Genomic DNA, 17,963 nt, shown 5'->3' with positions numbered 1-17,963 from the left:
TTCTCGTATTGGACTGTTCAGACACCTAAGGACTCATTTTAAGAGTGGAAACAAGTCTTCCTCAATTCCGAGGGCCTGCCTATGATGATAATATTGCTTAGTGGCAATCGTGCAGTAACCTCTCGATTGGAACTGCCTGTGAGATTGCATCATTTATGAAGGAAGAAAGCGTGTTGTCTTATAGTGCCAAATTACAACTTGCACATTTAAAAAAAATAACTTGCATTTATATAGCGCCTTTCACATCCGCAGGACATCCCAAAGCGGTTTACAGCCAATGAAATCAATTTTGAAGTGTGCTCACTGTTGTAATGTAAGAAATGCGGCAGCCAATTTGCGCACAGCAAGCTCCCACACACAGCAATTAGATAATGTCCAGATAATCTGTTCTATGAAGCTCAACGTAACTCGAGGAACCGCACACCTTTCTATTTGGCACTTTACAGCTTTTCGGAGTCAACACTGAGTTCAACAATTTCAGATCATAATCTCTGCTCCCATATTTTCAGACGCTAGCTGTATCTGGTGATTCTAATATTCCAGTGTACACCTCCTCCAGACCCATCGTTGTTTCTTTACTTCTCCCATCACCCTCTCCTTTTGCCTTGCACCATCATCCCTTTTGTCATTTAATCTCTCCTGTCTTCCACCCTATCGCACACCTTCCTTTTTGTTCTTTTCTCTCCTCTCCACCATCCCCTGCCTCTGTACGTGCTTAAAACCTGTTACATCTCGAACCTCTACGAAGGGTCATCGACCTGAAATGTTAACTCTGTTTCTCTCTCCACAGATGCTGCCTGACTGCTGAGTATTTCCAGCATTTTTTGTTTTTATTGAATATCCGTGTTAGTGATGTTTGTTGCTGGATATTGTCTATATGTATATTGAATCTGCGATGCAGTGATACGTCACAAAGAGCTTTATTGAGAGGCGGAAGGGCCTGGACAATGAGCGAGAGTTTGGGACACCATTAGGGGGGTCTCATAATCCTTACAGTTACATAAGAATATAAGAAATAGGAGGAGTAGGCCATACAGCCCCTCGAGCCAGCTCCGCTATTTAATACGATCATGGCTGATCCAATCATGGACTCAGGTCCACTTCCCTGCCCACTCCCCATAACCCCTTATCGGTTAAAAACTGTTTATCTCTGACTTAAATTTATTCAATGTCCCAGCTTCCACAGCTCTCTGAGGCAGCGAATTCCACAGATTTAGAACCCTCTCAGAGAAGAAAGTCTTCCTCATCTCAGTATTAAATGGGCGGCCCCTTATTTTAAGATTATGCCCTCTACTTCGGGTCTCTCGTATCAGTAGAAACATCCTCTCTACATCCACCTTGTCAAGCCCCCCTCATAATCATATACGTTTCGATAAGATCACCTCTCATTCTTCTGAATTCCAATGAGTAGAGGCCCAACCTCCTCAACCTTTCCTCATAAGTCAACCCCCCTCATCCTTGGAATCAACCGAGTGAACCTTCTCTGAACTGCCTCCAAAGCAAGCATAGCCTTTCGTAAATATGGAAACCAAAACAGCACACGAGGGCTGTCTCTACATTTACTGGAGTCTCCCATTCTAGAGTCACGAATGGACCCGCTTCAGTGTACAGATTACATCGGAACAGGAGTGGACCATTCAGCCCCTCGAGTCTGTTCTGTTTTTTTATGCATTTAAGTGAAGTGTGCGTCACTGGCCAGCATTTATTGCCCATCCCTACTTTGCCAACTGAGTGTCTCGCTGGGCCATTTCAGAGGGCAGTTAAGAGCCAACCACATTGTTGTCGGTCTTGAGTCACATGTAGGCCAGACCGGGTAAGGGCGGCAGATTGGGTTTTTATTACAATCTGGTAGTTTCACTTCTGATATTATCTTTTTATTCCAGATTTATTTTTCTTGAATTTAAATTCCCCAGCTGCCGTGGTGGGATTTGAACTCATGTCTCTGGATCATTAGTCCAGGCCTTGGGATTACTAGTCCAGTAACATAACCACTATGCCACCATACTCCAGTGTCAGCTGTGGTTCAGTTGGTCGCACCCTCACCTCTGAGACAGAATGCTTTGGGTTCAAGTCCCACTCCAGAGACTTGAGCCCAAAGATCTAGGCTGACACTCCCGAGAGAATGCCGCACAGTCGGAGGTGCCATCTTTCAGATGAGACGCTAAAACGGGGGCCCATCTGCCCTCTCGGGTGGACGTAAAAGATCCTATGGCATTATTTCGAAATGGAACAGGGGAGTTATCCATGGTGTAAAAACAGAAAATGTTAGAAATCTCAGCAAGTCTGTGGAGAAGAAGCAGAGTTAATGTTTCGGGTCCGAACTCAGAGCAGTTATCCATGGTGTCCTGGCCAATATTTATCCCTCAATCAACATAACCACCAAAAAACAAGATGATCTGGTCATTATCACATTGCTGTTTGCAGGAGCTTGCTGCGTGCAAATTGGCAGCTGAGTTACAACAGTGACTGCACTCCAAAAAATATACTTCATTAGCTACAAAGCGTTTTGGGACCTCTGGTGGGTTGAGAAGGGCGCTATATAATTGCAGGTCTTTCTTTACCTGGATTTGATATATGCCGAATAAAAGGTCCGTCCCATCTCCATCAATTGACCCAGCAACCACAGCCTTTTGGGGGAATGAATTCCACATTGCCTCTACCCTTTAAAACAACCCAATTGTGAGGGATCAAATAACTCCCCGACAAAGCACTTGAATTCTCTCGGATGGCTCAGGGCAGTCAAACCCGTTGCCTGGATTAATGGGTCATAAACTCTGCATGTAATCAACCCCAATGCCAATTTATTTATTTTTTGACGTGCTAATCCTTCTGAACAGTTATAGAGAGCTGTTTATTCTTCCATTGATAAATCACACTTGAAGAACTGGGCCAGCAACAAGGCTGAACGGAGAAAGCACTGAATTAATGATTAGATATCTGATCATCATAGGCAGTCCCTCGGAATTGAGGAAGAATTGCTTCCACTCTTAAAATGAGTCCTTAGGTGGCTGTGCAGTCCAATACGGGAGCCACAGTCCCCATCACAGGTGGGACAGATAGTCATTGAGGGAAAGGGAGGGTGGGACTGGTTTTCCGCACGCTCTTTCCGCTGCCAGCGCTTGGTTTCTGCACGCTCTCGGCGGCGAGACTCGAGGTGCTCAGCGCCCTCCCGGATGCACTTCCTCCACTTAGGGCGGTCTTTGGCCAGGGACTCCCAGGTGTCGGTGAGGATGTTGCTCTTTTTCAGGGAGGCTTTGAGGGTGTCCTTGTAACGTTTCCTCTGCCCACCTTTGATATCTGATACAACCCTAATGAAAGTTAGTGGGACCGAAGTTATTCAAAAAAAAAGGTATTTACCCCGCGCTATGCCAGTGCTACGCCTGCCCTTGGTGTGGTTTGTTTTCCGTCCGTTAGATGCCGGACCTGGCTGAAAACCCCCCTCACCACACTGAAGAGTGTTCAACACACACTATTGAGAAATCCACAGGGTAGTTTGTCTGGCTGATACGGGCTTATAAGAAATAGGAGCCGGAGTAGGCCATCTGGCCCCTTCGAGCCTGTTCTGCCATTCAATGAGATCATGGCTGATCTTAGATCTTGGCCTCAACTCCACTTCCCTGCCCGCTCCCTATAACCCTTGACTCCATCCTTCAAAAATCTGTCTCTCCGTCTTAAATTTATTCAATGACGCAGCCTCCACAGCTCTCTGGGGTAGAGAATTCCAAAGGCTCACAACCCTGAGAGAAGAAATTCTTCCTCATTTCTGTTTTAAATGGGCGGCCCCTTATTCTGAGACTATGCCCCCCTAGTGCAGAATTCCCCCACGAGAGGAAACATCCTCTCTGCACTCTCTTCCAATTTTATTTACTCAAGCCCAGAGAGCTTGAAAGCAGGTTGGCAACAACTTGCATTTATCTTGCGTCGTTAACACAGTCCCAAGACACTTCAGTCAATGAATTACTTTTGAAGCTGTTCACAATCGATATCAATGATTTGGATGAGGGGACCAAATGTAATATATCCAAGTTTGCTGATGATACAAAACTTGGTGGGAATGTTGTGAGGCAGATGCAAAGAGGCTTCAAGGGGATATAGACAGGCTAAGTGACTGGGTGAGAACATGGTAAATGGAATATAATGTGGTAGAAAAAAATAGAAAAGCAGAGTATTTTTTAAATGGTGAGATTGGGAAATGTTGGTGTTCAGAGGGACCTGGGTGTCCTTGTACACAATTCACAAAAGTTAACATGCAGGTACAGCAAGTGATTAAGAAAGCAAATGGTATGTTGGCCTTTATTTCAAGAGGATTTGAGTACAAGGGTAAAGATGACTCACTGTAATTATATCGGGCACTGGTGAGACCGCACATGGAGTATTGTGTACAATTTTGGTCTCCTTACATAAGGATATACTTACCATAGAGGGAGTGCAACCAAGGTTCACCAGACTGATTCCTGGGATGGGGGGATTGTCCTATGAGGACAGATTAAGTAGACTAGGCCGATATTCTCTAGAGTTTAGAAGAATGAGAGGTGATCGCTTTGAAACATACAACATTCTTACAGGGCTTGACAGGGTGGATGCAGGGCGGATGTTTCCCCCGGGCTGGGGAGTCTAGAACCAGGGGTTACAGTCGCAGAATAAGGGTTCTTTACTCAGAAGGTTGTGAATCTTTGGAATTCTCTACCCCAGAGAGCTGTGGAAGCAGTCGTTACGCATATTCAAGTCAGAGATCGATAGATCTTTGGATATTAAGGGAATCAAGGGATATGGGGATTGGGCGGGAAAGTGGAGTTGAGGTAGAAGATCAGCCATGATCTCAATGAATGGCGGAGCAGACTCGAGGGGTCGAATGGCCTACTCCTGCTCCTATTTCTTATGTTCTTCGGAAGTGTAGTCACTTTTGTAGTGTAGGAAGCGCAGCACCCAATTTGCGCACAGCAAGCTCCCACAAACAGCAATAATGACCAGATCATGTTTTTTTTTTTAGTAATGTTGGTTGAGGGATAAATATTGGCCAGGACACCATGGATAACTCCCCTGTTCTTCTTCTAAATAGTGCCATGGGAACTTTTACATCCACCCGAGAGGACAGATGAGGCCTCGGTTTCACGGTTCATCCGAAAAATGACAGCTCCCTCAGCACTGCACTGGAGCGTCAGCCAAGATTTTGTGTCAAAATGTACTTCATTGGCTGTAAAGGGCATTGGGACTGTCTGAGGTCACTCAAGGCACTATATAAATGCATGTCTTTCTTTCCTCGCATGAGGCAGTATCACAGCCAAGCCCAATGCAATCCTCTCTCTTATTCTACCATGAGTGATGGGGAAGGAAAGACTTGGATTTATATAGCGCCTTTCATGACCACCGGACGTCCCAAAGCACCTTACAGCCAATTTTACACTTTTTGAAGTGTAGTCGCTGTTGTAATGTAGGAAATGTGGCAGCCAATTTTCGCATAGCAAGCTCCCACAAACAGCAATGTGATAATGACCGGATAATCTTTTTTTTGTTTTGTTGATTGAGGGAGAAATATTGGCCCCGGGACAACTCCGCTGCTCTTCGAAATAGTGCCATGGCATCTTTTGCGTCCACCTGAGGGGGCAGACGTTGCTCCTCCCGGACAGATTGTGACAGGATGGAACCCTCCGTCTCACCCTGCAAGTTTGAACAAATGCATGCGTGCCACAGCTAAGTGCTGGATCTCATACATGGGCCAGAGTGCGCTCTTCCGTTGCACAGTGTGAATCAACCGTCATTGCAAGAGAACGCGAAAGACTAAAGAGCCATGCTGGACTGTGGCCAAGGCTGATCCTGGCATCCACCAGGACCCCCAGGAGTCGACTTTCATCAAACAGTGCGGTTCAAAAGGTGGACCAGGTCCCATTTCTTGACGCCTGACAAAGTTTTACTTGAGCGAAAGTAAAAGCACAAGCTCATCAAAATTATAGCAATTTTATTACAAAGTAAACTGAACAGTTTATCAAAAGTGATGTCTGTTGTCACTTTCCCGATAATGACAAGAAACAAAAAAAAACAGGGAATTATGGTTCTTCGTTCTAAGTTTTCCCCCCAGCGCTATAAGTTACAATTCTTGCAGAAACCACCATTTCATTTGCCCGTGATTAGCGGATTTCTGAGTACAACGATCACAGAGTCACCTCGGAGGAACATCTTGGAGATGTATCGGTCCTTGTTCACTGGCTTTGACTTTTTCTTGCCTTTTCCACTCTTCGGCACCTCTGTCCACATCTCTTTGACGTTCTCCAACACCATGTTGCAATGTCTGGAACGGGAAAGGGGGAGGAAGAGAAAATGGTCTAAAACTCTTCAGATCAGAAATGCTTTCGGCCTGGACGCAACGAGCAACTCGTCTCGATTCGGGGCCCCGTCCGGACGGCAGATCTTTAAACGTGTCTCGCGTGTGCTGGGGGGGAACCTCTGCAAATGCGAAAAATCCCGGAGCCCTGGTGCGAGAACGTGTGTTGTAAGTGCAGCCACTACAGAAAATGCATCAGCCGCAGCAGCAGAGGCATTAGCCCAAAGATTGCAGCCGGAGGCTTCCCGCAGTGGACGCCTCCAGCCCAAATGTTTTCCCCAAAACTATCGGATGGCCCTGGAGGAACCCAGACTTGCGGTCTGAGGCCGAGATGCATATGGGCTCACACATCCCAGGAACGTAAGCGCAACCTGGGATCACATGGGCCAGAGCCACCAATGAACATCGAGTACTTTCATTGATAATACTGGGAGCTCCGTTTGTACGAGCTCCCATTGCTATCAATGAGAATACCTCCAAAAACACAAATTAAAAACAAACACCTCACATATTTAAAATGAATTGAAATTGAATGTTTTAGAAAAAATAATATTTTTTTGAATTAAAAAAAAAATGTTATACAGGTTGGACCTCTGTGGTGGGCGACCCCTTATCCTGAAACGATGCCCCCTAGTTCTAGATTGCCCCGTAGGGGAAACATCCTCTCTGCATCTACACTGTCCAGCTCCCTCAGAATCTTACATGTTTCCATAAGATCACCTCTCATTCTTCTAAACTCCAATGAGTACAGGCCCAACCTGCTCAACCTTTCTTCAGAAGACAACCTCTTCATCTCAGGAATTAACCTCAGGAATCTTTTCTGAACTGCCTCCAATGCAAGTATATCTCTCCTTAAATAAGGAGACCAAAACTGTACACAGTACTCCAGGTGTGGTCTCACCAATACCCTGTACAGTTGTAGCAGGACTTCCCTCATTTTATACTCCATCCCCCTTGCAACATTCCATCTGCCTTCCAAATTATTTGCTGATAAACTACCACTTTGAGCACTCCAGGTGTACTTAAAAAAAAATTGCCATCATGTTTAATGGATTGACTGAGGAAATCAAAGCTGTGCAATCTATTTTGACAAGCTAATCAGCCATCCACACCCCGCTACAAAGCTACATGGTTTCTCAGCTGCTAGGCACATGGATTGCTAAGAAAAATGTAGCAGCTATGGCTTAAAGCTAGAAACCAGTGACCAAAGACATCCTGATGTTGCCTCTCTATACTTAACCAACCAGGGCTCATATTCTTCCCCCCTCGACCCACAGAGGCTAGGCTTCCAGCACAAGGTGCGTTGCATACCAGAATTCACCAGTTCTTGGGCGAAGCCCATTTGAGAGACAGTTCCTGACAGCAGACAGACCACAAAGTGAATATATTACCGGAAAGGATGACGGCTGCAGATTCATTCGTTTCAAGAAATGTCACCAGACCAGACAGACAGGAGATTTTCTAAATCCAATGCACCTGCAGACAACACGCGAGCTACGAGACGAGTGTCGATTGGATTATGCGGCTGTGAGGCATTCTGCTGGGTCCCCGGCCGCCATCGCAAGGTGCCGTTCCAGGCTGGGATCAGCCCCATGGACATCGGCATTTAGGTTCCCGTTAAGCTGTTTGGGCGCACAGCGCTCTGGAGCTCCCGCGCAGCCGGCTCACCGGCTTTTAAATGAGAAAAAACGCGCTATGTTGAATGGGTCGCGCACCCCTCCAACAAACAAATTAAAGGGAACATCAACTGGCATCCCATCGACACCTCGTCCCAAGCTGCCCTTCCTCACACAAGCAAAGTCCAAAGACGCATGTGTATGTGTGTCTGTCTGTGCGTGTGTATGCGTGTGTATGTGGGAACAGCTCCGCAGGTCGGGCTATAAGTGAGCTGGAGAGGCGGACCACTTCAACCTCCAGTGCGAGCTGCTCCAAGTATGCGACGTTTTTGAGATGGGCAACTGGGTGATGTCATCAAAACCCTGGTTGCCGTTTTGGAGCGTGGGCAGGAACATCGGGTACAGAGGAGTGGGAAGGTCGGGGCGGATGAGCGGCGAGTGTTTGTGGCGAGATGCGGTGAATGTTTATGCGGTGGAGCGGCGAGAGATCGTGGCGGAGGTGCGACAGATGAGGGTACGGGGCCCAGAAGAGCCGGGGGCCCAGGGGCAGCACAGGCCAGCCCACACTGCGATATGTGTGCGCACTTGGTCCGTGCAGCAGAGCAGGTCTCCAGTCGTCCTGGTTAACTCTTGCCACTGGATAAAGGCCTAGCTCTGTCAAGCCCATGTGGTGGCTGGTGTGCAACGGCCGCCCCACGTTAAAAAAAAAATCCACGCACAAGCATCTTCCACCCCCTTAATTGGAGTTCAGGACTGGAACATCGGGTCCTTCATCGAAACACCTGTGAACTCGTGGAAGAAAGTCATCCTCATCCGAGGGACCGCCTATGATGACATATGTGTATGTGTATCTCAATCACAGAATGGTCACAGCACAGAAGTGGGCCATTCGGCCCATCGAGCTCGTGTCGACTCTCAGCCAGTCCCACTCCCCCGCCCTTTCCTCGTAGTCCTGCAAATGCTTTTCTTTCAGATACTTTCCAACACCCCTTTGAAAGATAAAATTGAGTCTGCCTCCACCACCCAGTCAGGCAGCACATTCCAGATCCTAATCACTCGCTGCGTAAAAGTTTTTCATGTCGCCTCTGGTTCTTTTGCCAATCGCCTTAAATCCATGTCCTCTGGTTCTCAACCCTTCCACCAATGGGAACAGTTTCTCTCTATCTACTCTGTCCACACCTCCCCTCAACCTTCTCTGCTCCAAGAACAACCCCAGCTTCTCCAGTCTCTCCACGTAACTGAAGTCCCTCATCCCTGGAATCATTCTCACAAATCTTTTCAGCGCCTTCTCTAAGGCCTTCACATCCTTTCTAAAGTGCGGTGCCCAGAATTGGACACAATACTCCAGTTGGGGCCGAACCAGGGTTTTATACAGGTTCATCATAATTTCCACACTTTTGTACTCTGCACCTCCATGATGAAGCCGTAAGGCTTTTAAACTGCTTTCTCAACCTGCTCTGCCACCTTCAATGATTTATGCACACATACCCCTAGGTCTCTCTGTTCATGCACCTACTTTAAGACTGCACCATTTAGTTTAGATGTCCTCTCCTTATTCTTTCTACCAAAATGCATCACCTTACACTTTTCTGCTTTAAACTTCATCTGCCATGTGTTCGCCCATTTCGCCAGCCTGTCTGTCTTCCTGAGGTCCATCACTCTCCTCCTCACTGTTCAGTATACTTCCAAGTTTTGTGCCATCTGCAAATTTTGATGTGTGCAGTATTGACTTGGACATGGGTGCACAATCAAAAAAAGCAGTGGTCCTAGTACCGACCCCTGGGGAACACCACAGTATACCTTCCTCCAGTCAGAAAAAACAACCGTTCATTACTCCTGTTTCCTGGTCTCACCGAGTAAATTCGTACTATCCATCAGGATACAATTCGGGATAGGGAACTCTAGGTGATCGCCTCCTCCTTAAATCAGGAATCCTGGGGCCAGAGGCGATGAGCTAACTCGGCCAAGACAAAGAATGCAACATCGCCATCCTGCTCCACAAAACTCAGCTCGCCACCTGAAAATATTTGGAAGTCAAAGGAGGAACTGTTATAGAGAGCTCTTTCACCTGGCACAGACTGCCATCAATCTCCAGGAAAGAAAAGACTTGTTTGTGTGTAACCTGTTGCAATTACACCCTTGCGATGCCAACATTTTGAACAGGACTGCCGATTCTAACCCACCCGGTTTTTCCAGTGGTGACAAAGACGTTTATATAACCTATGTGGCAGGCTCAGTACAGGAAGCAAGGGGGAGTTTTTGTGACTGGAAGGCTGTTTCCAGTGGGGTTCCACAGGGCTCAGTGCTCGATCCCTTACTTTTGCAGTATATATTAATGATTTAGACTTAAATGTAGCGGGCATGATTAAGAAATCGGCAGATAATACAAACATTGGCCATGTGGTTGACAGTGAGGAGGAAAGCTCCAGACTGCAGGAAGATATCGATGAAGTTGGGCAGAACAGTGACAGATGGAATTCAATCTGGAAAAGTGTGAGGTAATGCATCTGGGGAGGTGCAACAAGGCAAGGGAATACACAATAAATGGGAGGACACAGAGGTGTGGAGGAACAGAGGGACCTTGGAGTACATGTTCCCAAATCCTTCAAGGTAGCAGGACAGGGCGATAAGGTAGTTAAAAAGGCATGCGGAATGCTTTCCTTTATTAGCCGAGGCACAGAATACAAGAGCAAGGAGGTTATGCTTGAACTGTATACAACAATAGTTAGGCCACAGCTAGAGTACTGCATGTAGTTCTGGTCATCACATTACAGGAAGGATGTGATTGCACTGGAGAGGGTACAGAGGAGGTTTACAAGGATGTTGCCTAGACTGGAGAATTTTTAGCTACAAGGAAAGATTGGATAGGCTGGCTTTGTTTTCTTTGGAACAGAGGAGGCTGAGGGGAGTCCTTGTTGAGGTGTATAAAATTATGAGGGGCCTGAATAGAGTGAATAGGAAGGACCTAGTTCCCTTAGCAGAGGGGTCAACAACCAGGGGGCATAGATTTAAAGTAATTGGTAGGAGATTTAGAGGGAAGATGAGGGGAAATTTCTTCACCCAGAGGGTGGTGGGTGTCTGGAACTCACTGGCTGAAGGGGTGGTAGAGGCAGAAACCCTCACCACATTTAAAAAGTATTTGGATGTGCACTTTAAGTGCCGTACCCTACAGGGCTACGGACCAAGAGCTGAAAAGTAGGATTAGTCTGGATGGCTCTTTGTCGGCCGGCGCAGACTCAATGGGTCGAAATGGCCTCCTTCCGTGCTGTAAATTTCTATGATTCTATAACTTATATGTGATAAAACCCTTCTCCCATGACATACTTTTTTGTTGAGGGTGGAAAGGAAGGAGTGACAGGGAGCGGAGAAAACATAAAGCAACTACCTGTCGAAGGCCTTAACTCGGCCCAGAAGCTTCTTGTTGTTACGACAGTTGATGAGGACCTGAGTGTTATTTTTGACGGACTGTGTCAGAACCGAGAGGGGTCCTGTGTTAAACTCCTCCTCCTCCCGCTTCTGAAGCTCCTCGGGAGTCATCTCGCTCTTGGGCTTGTTTAGTAGACTCCTAGATGGGGAAAAGACAAAAAACACCACACGTAATTTCACAGCGATGTTCACTGTTGCGGATGCAATATTAACTGACAAGACATAATATCATGGCAGTGAGATTCACTTCTGCAAAGAAGGGATTGGGGCTTGTTTGGCCTAATCCTAAAAGAACTTACACTTGTATAGAGTGCTATCATGCCCTCAGAATGCTTCAAGCAATTCACATCGAACCCAAGTGTCAGCCGTGCCTCAGGGTAACACCCTTGCATCTGGGCCAATAGGTCGTGGGTTCAAGCCCCACTCCAGGGCCTTGAGCATAAAAATCTAGGCTGACGCTCCCAGTGCAGTGCTGAGGGAGTGCTGCACTGGCGGAGGTGCCAGCTTTCGGATGAGACGTGAAACCGAGGCCCCGTCTGCTCTCTCAGGTGAACGTAAAAGATCACATGGCACTATTTCGAAGAAAAGCAGGGGGAGTTCTCCCCCAGTGTCCTGGGGCCAATATTAATCCCTCAATCAACATCACTAAAACAGATGATCTGGTCATTATCACATTGTTGTTTGTGGGAGCTTGCTGTGCGCAGGTTGGCTGCTGCGTTTCCCACATTACAACAGTGACTACACTCCAAAAAGTACTTCATTGGCTGTAAAGCGCTTTGGGTCATCCTCAAGTCATGAAAGGCGTTATAGAAATGCAAATGTTTCTTTCATTACTTTTTGGAGTAGAGTCAGTGCTGTTATGTAGGCAAATGCAACAGCCAATTTGTGGATAGCAAGATTGCAAAGAAACAGAAAATAAAGGAACGATCAGAGGGGGGAGGGAGACGGAAAGAGGGCGTGGATGGGGGAAAAGAGAGGGAGGGGGCAAAGAGATACCAATCCTGGGGGCAAAGTGGGCCGATCCGGGGCAAAGTGGGCCGATCCGGGGCAAAGTGGGCCGATCCGGGCCGAGGCCGACCGCACACTAGGCCTCGGGCCTTAGCAACATCGCCCGCCGCCTCCGCGCCGGCTGTGGCGGGCCCAGGGGGATGGCCGGTCTGCAATCCCCCGCTCCCGGCCTCTCTCTTGCCCCTCCATCACTCTCCGCCCTCACTCACTCACTCACTTACATGCTGCTCGATGTCCTAGTGCCGCCGCCGCCGCCTCGCTCCCCTCACACCGCGTTTGAGCCTCCCGCCGGAAGAGAAGGCGCCACTTCCGCTCCCGGCCGCCGGGCCGGCTGGGAGTTGTAGTCCGCCGGCCCGCCTCTCCCTGTTGTCCAACGGCGCCCCAGGACTACAACTCCCAGCACCCTCCAGCGCCCGCCCGCCGCCGCCGCCAGGCTCTTTAGTCCTTGTTCTTAAAGGGACAGTGACACTGAGTCTGCTGGGTGGCCCCACTTAAAGGCATATTGCTCTCCCTCAACGTTGTGTTAACATAGAAACGTAGAAAATAGGTGCAGGAGTAGGCCATTCGGCCTTTCGAGCCTGCACCACTATCCAATAAGATCATGGCTGATCATTCACTTCAGTACCCCATTCCTGCTTTCTCTCCATACCCCTTGATCCCTTTAGCCGTAAGGGCCATATCTAACTCTCTCTTGAATATATCTAACAAACTGGCATCAACAACTCACTGAGGTGAAGAAAAAAATATTAGGAGGTTTAGAGGGGAGTTGAGAATTTTTTTTAACCCAGAGGGTGGTGTGGGTCTGGAACTCACTGCCTGAAAGGGTGGTATAGAGGCGGAAACCCTCATCACATTTAAAGAGTACTTGGATGTTCATTTGAAGTGCCGTAACCCACAGGGCTACGGAGCGAGAGCGGGAAAGTGAGATTAGGCTGGATAACTCTTAAGGTGGGCACTGACATGATGGGCCGAATGGCCTCCTTCTGCGTCCTATGATTCTATGAAAGGAACCAGAGGCCACATGAGAAAACTTTTTTCTTTATGCAACGAGTTGTCATGAACGGGCGGTGGAAGCAGATTCACTAGTAACTTTCAAAAGGGAATTGCTTAAATACTTGAAAGGATTTTTTTTTTTACAGGGCTATGAGGAAAGAGATGGGGAAATGGGACTAATTTGATCGCTCGACCAAAGAGCTGGCACAAGCTCGATGGGCCGAATGGCCTCTTTCTCTGCGGTATCATTTTTTGACTCTATAACAGGAAAATGAAGCAAGTGGGAGATTAATTACATGGAATGTACAGCACAGAAACAGGGCATTGAGCCCAACTGGTCCGTGCCAGTGTTTATGCTCCACACCAGCCTCTCTCCACCCCTCTTCTAACCCTATCAGCATCACTTTATATTCCATTCTCCCTCTTGTGTTTAGCTTCCCCTTAAAAGCATCTATGAGTATTATTTTTTTTAGTCAGCGAGTGGTTATGATCTGTAACTTTAAGAGAGATGAGGAGGAATTTCTTCTCTCAGAGGGTCGTGAATCTTTGAAATTCTCTACCCCAGAGAGCTGTGGAAGCTGAGTCATTGAATATATTCAAGGCCGAGATAGACAGATTCTTGAACTACAGGGGAGTCAAGGGTTATGAGGAACAGGCAGGAAAGTGGAGTTGAGGCCATGATCAGATCAGCCATGATCTTATTGAATGGCGGAGCAGGCTTGAGGGGCCGTATGGCCGACTCCTGCTCCTATTTCTTATGTTCTTATGCGCTGCCTGAAAAGTAACATTCAAGGGGAAATTGAATATATGATTGTAAAGCTAAATCAATTGCAGAGCTATGGGGAAGGAGTAGTTGAGTGGGACTAATTGGATAACTCTTTGGAACAGCCAGCACGATGGGCCAAATGGCCTCCTTCTGTGCTGGATGATTCTCAAACATTCCTTCCTTCTTGAAAACACTTTTATTTTTGAATATATATATTTTTAAGTTAAAATTTGTGCTCAATAAGAGAACCGTGAAACAGATTTTAGTACTGATAAAGGGGATGCTTTTCTTCATGTTAGGCACGTTGATTCCATATCCAGCACTCCCAGGATTGGCAGAGGCAGCTCCAGAGTAAAACTGCTCGAACCCCAACCTCACAATCATAGAATCACAGAACGGTTACAGCACAGAAGGAGGCCATTCGGCCCGTCGAGCCCGTGCCGGCTCTCGGCAAGAGCCCCTCAGCCAGTCCCACTCCCCCGCCCTTTCCCCGTAGCCCTGCAATTTGTTTTCCTTCCGATTCTTATCCAACTCCCTTTTGAAAGCCGCGATTGAGTCTGACTCCACCGCCCTCTCAGGCAGCACATTCCAGATCCTAACCACTCGCTGCGTAAAAAAGTTTTCCCTCACATCGCCTTTGGTTCTTCTGCCAACCGCCTTAAATCTGTGCCCTCTGGTTCCCGACCCTTCCACCAATGGGAACAGTTTCTCTCTATCTATTCTATCCAGACCCCTCATGATTTTGAACAACTCGATCAAATCTCCTCTCAACCTTCTCTGCTCCAAGGAGAACAACCCCAGCTTCTCCAGTCTATCCACGTAACTGAAGTCCCTCATCCCCGGAATCATTCTTGTAAATCTTTTCTGCGCCCTCTCTAAGGCCTTCACATCCTTCCTAAAGTGTGGTGCCCAGCATTGACCAAAGGGAGAGAAAAATTGCAGGGATATGGGGAAAGAGCGGGGGGAAGCGGGACTAACTAGATGGCTCTTCGAAAGAGCTGGCGCAGACTCGATGGGCCGAAAGGCCTCCTTCTGTGCTGCACTATTCTATAATACTTGAAGAATTTGGAGGCAGACCCTGAGAACTTATACACCAGCAGGTGGTCTGCACTCTCAGGAGGGAAGGAATCATGGGGAACAAAGATTAGGACTATTTTATTAATAGGGGCTTACATAATTGCTCTGTTGCATGGGGGAAACAATTAGCTGTGAGTGTTAAAGAAAGAAAGACTTGCATTTATATAGCAACTTTCACGACCACCGTGCGTCCCAAAGCGCTTTACAGCCAATGAAGCACTGTTGTAATGTTGTTTGAAAAGTCTATGCTTTAAGCAGCTGAATCTCCTTCCTACTTAGTATAAGCAAGCCACACTCCAGGGACTTACGCACAAAATCTAGGCTGACATTCCCAGTGCAGTACTGAGGGAGGGCTGCACTGACGGAGGTGCCGTATTTCAGATGAGATGATAAACCCAGGCTCTCGAAGCCAATGAAGTACTTTTTTGAAGTGTAGTCACTGTTGTAATGTGGGAAACATGGCAGCCAATTTGTGCACAGCAAGCTCCCACAAACAGCAATGTGATAATGACCAGATAATCTGTTTTTGTTATGTTGATTGAGAGATAAATATTGGCCAGGACACCGGGGAGAACTGCCCTGCTCTTCTTCGAAATAATGTCCTGGGATCTTTTACATCCCCCTGAGAGAGCAGACGGGGCCTTGGTTTAACGCCTCATCCGAATGACGACACCTCCGACAGTGCAGCACTGCAGTGTTAGCCTGGAATAAAATCAGAAAATGCTGGAAATACTCAGCGGGTCAGGCAGCAGCTGTGGAGGGAGAAACAGAGTTAACGTTTCAGATTGATGACCCTTCGCCAGCACTGGAAAAAGTTAGTGACGTAACAGGTTTCAAGCAAGTTCAGGGGCAGGGCGAGGAGGGAGGGGAGGAAAGAACAAAAGGGAAGGTCTGTGCTAGGGTGGAAGGCAGGAGAGATTAGAGAGACAAAAGGGACGATGGTGCGAGGCAAAAGGAGATGGTAACGGGACAAGTTAAGAAACAAAAGATGAGTCTAGTTAGGGCGTAAATGGGAATGGCAGAGTAATCAACAGTTGCCGTCGGAATGAGGGAAAAACAGGGGCAGAGGTCAGCCTAGATGTTTGCACTCACATCCTTGGAGTGGGACTTGAACCCACAACCTTCTGACTCAGAGGCGAGGGTGCTGCCCACTGAGCCACGACTGAGACATATGTTACAGTGTGAGGTTTAGTCATGCATGAGAAGGCAATTAAGAAGGTGAGCGGTAGGGTAATGTTAGAAGATGTCAGAAAAGGCCTCGACAAGATGCACTGGGACATGAATAGAGTTGGTCTTTGTGAGGCACCTGAACGTGATGATTATGAACCAGACAAAGCCAGGAGCCTATTCCCTCACAAACGGCGTAGGTATTGGCTTACAGCTCACAGAGAGTCTGTCGCCTGGGGTCTGTCAGACACGTTCTTTCCCTCACACGCCCTGTGAGTTTATCATTCTGCTCAGGGCGACTAAAGAAAGTTTCTACATATGGGTGAGTGTTTAACCCCTTTTTTACATAGAATTACAGCCCAACTGGTCAGTGCCGGTGTTTATGCTCCACACCAGCCTCCTCCTACCTCTCTTCATATCAACATATCCTTCTATTCCTTCCTCCCTCACCTGCTTATCTATCTTCCCCTTAATTGCATCTCTGCTATTCGCCTCAACCACTCCCTGTTCCTCATCCGTGTTCCACATTCTCACCGCTCTCTGGGTAAAGAGGTTTCTCCTGAATTCCCTATTGGATTTATTGGAGAAAAAAGAAAGATTTGCATTTATATAGCGCCTTTCACGACCTCTGGACGTCCCAAAGCGCTTTACAGCCAATGAAGTACTTTTGGAGTGTAGCCGCTGTTGTAATGTGGGAAGCGCGGCAGCCAATTTGCGCACAGCAAGCTCCCACAAACAGCAATGTGATAATGACCTGATCATCTCCTTCAGTGGTGTTGGTTGAGGGACAAATATTGTCCCCAGGACACCGGGGAGAACTCCCCTGCTCTTCTTCAAAATATTGCTATGGGATCTTTTACGTCCACCTGAGAGGGCAGACGGGGCCTCGGTGTATCGTTTCATCCAAAAGACGGCACCACCCACAGTGCAGCACTCCCTCAGTACTGCACTGGAATGTCAGCCTGGTGCTCAAGTCCCTGGAATGGGACTTGCTTATACTTTGTGGGAAGGAGATTCCGCTCCTTAAAGTGTAGGCTTTTCAAACAAAATTACAACAGTGACTACACTCAAAAAGTACTTCATTGGCTGTAAAGAGCTTTGAGACGTCCAGTTACAAGGGGCGATTACACAAATTAGGGTTGTATTTTGGAAGTGGAGGTGTGGTGGGTTCAAATAAGTGTTTTAATATTTCCAGGGTGTCTTTGGGATGTCTCAGTAATTTCAGGGGTATCCTCAGGAGTGTCATCATATCTGCAGGTTTATTGGGAATGTCTCAATACCTGCAGGGGTGTCCCCGGTATGCTGATGTTTGCAGGCACATGTCCCTGGCTAAGTGGGGTTGCCAGCGTTTGCAGGGGCTCCCTGGGAATGTTTTAATATTAGCTTCTCCAGGTTTAAAGGGAAGGCTGGAGTTAATCTTCAAACAAGGGATGGTCTCCTTTATATTAAAGGAAAGCAAAGACTTGCATTTATATAGCGCCTTGCACGTCCTTTACAGCCAATGACGTACTTCCTGACATGTAGTCGCTGTTGTAATGTGGGAAACGCGCCAGCGCAATTTGCGCACAGCAAGCTCCCACAAACAGCAACT

General features: G+C 47.4%; 1 protein-coding gene across 1 annotated transcript; it reads right to left on the bottom strand.

Annotated features, from left to right (window-relative positions):
* Window positions 1–5,941: 5,941 nt before the first annotated feature.
* Window positions 5,942–12,688, bottom strand: snrpd2 (small nuclear ribonucleoprotein D2 polypeptide). Its single transcript, XM_070867758.1, has 3 exons — window positions 12,591–12,688; window positions 11,321–11,500; window positions 5,942–6,286 (listed from the first exon to the last, which is right to left on the bottom strand). Coding segments are annotated over exons 1-3 (357 nt in total). The 5' UTR covers window positions 12,593–12,688; the 3' UTR covers window positions 5,942–6,111.
* Window positions 12,689–17,963: the final 5,275 nt, after the last annotated feature.

Source organism: Pristiophorus japonicus, chromosome 26 (assembly GCF_044704955.1).
Source record: "Pristiophorus japonicus isolate sPriJap1 chromosome 26, sPriJap1.hap1, whole genome shotgun sequence".
Classification (NCBI taxonomy): domain Eukaryota; kingdom Metazoa; phylum Chordata; class Chondrichthyes; family Pristiophoridae; genus Pristiophorus; species Pristiophorus japonicus.
Note: the sequence above shows the minus strand (reverse complement) of the source record. Positions and strands in the feature narration are given on the sequence as shown.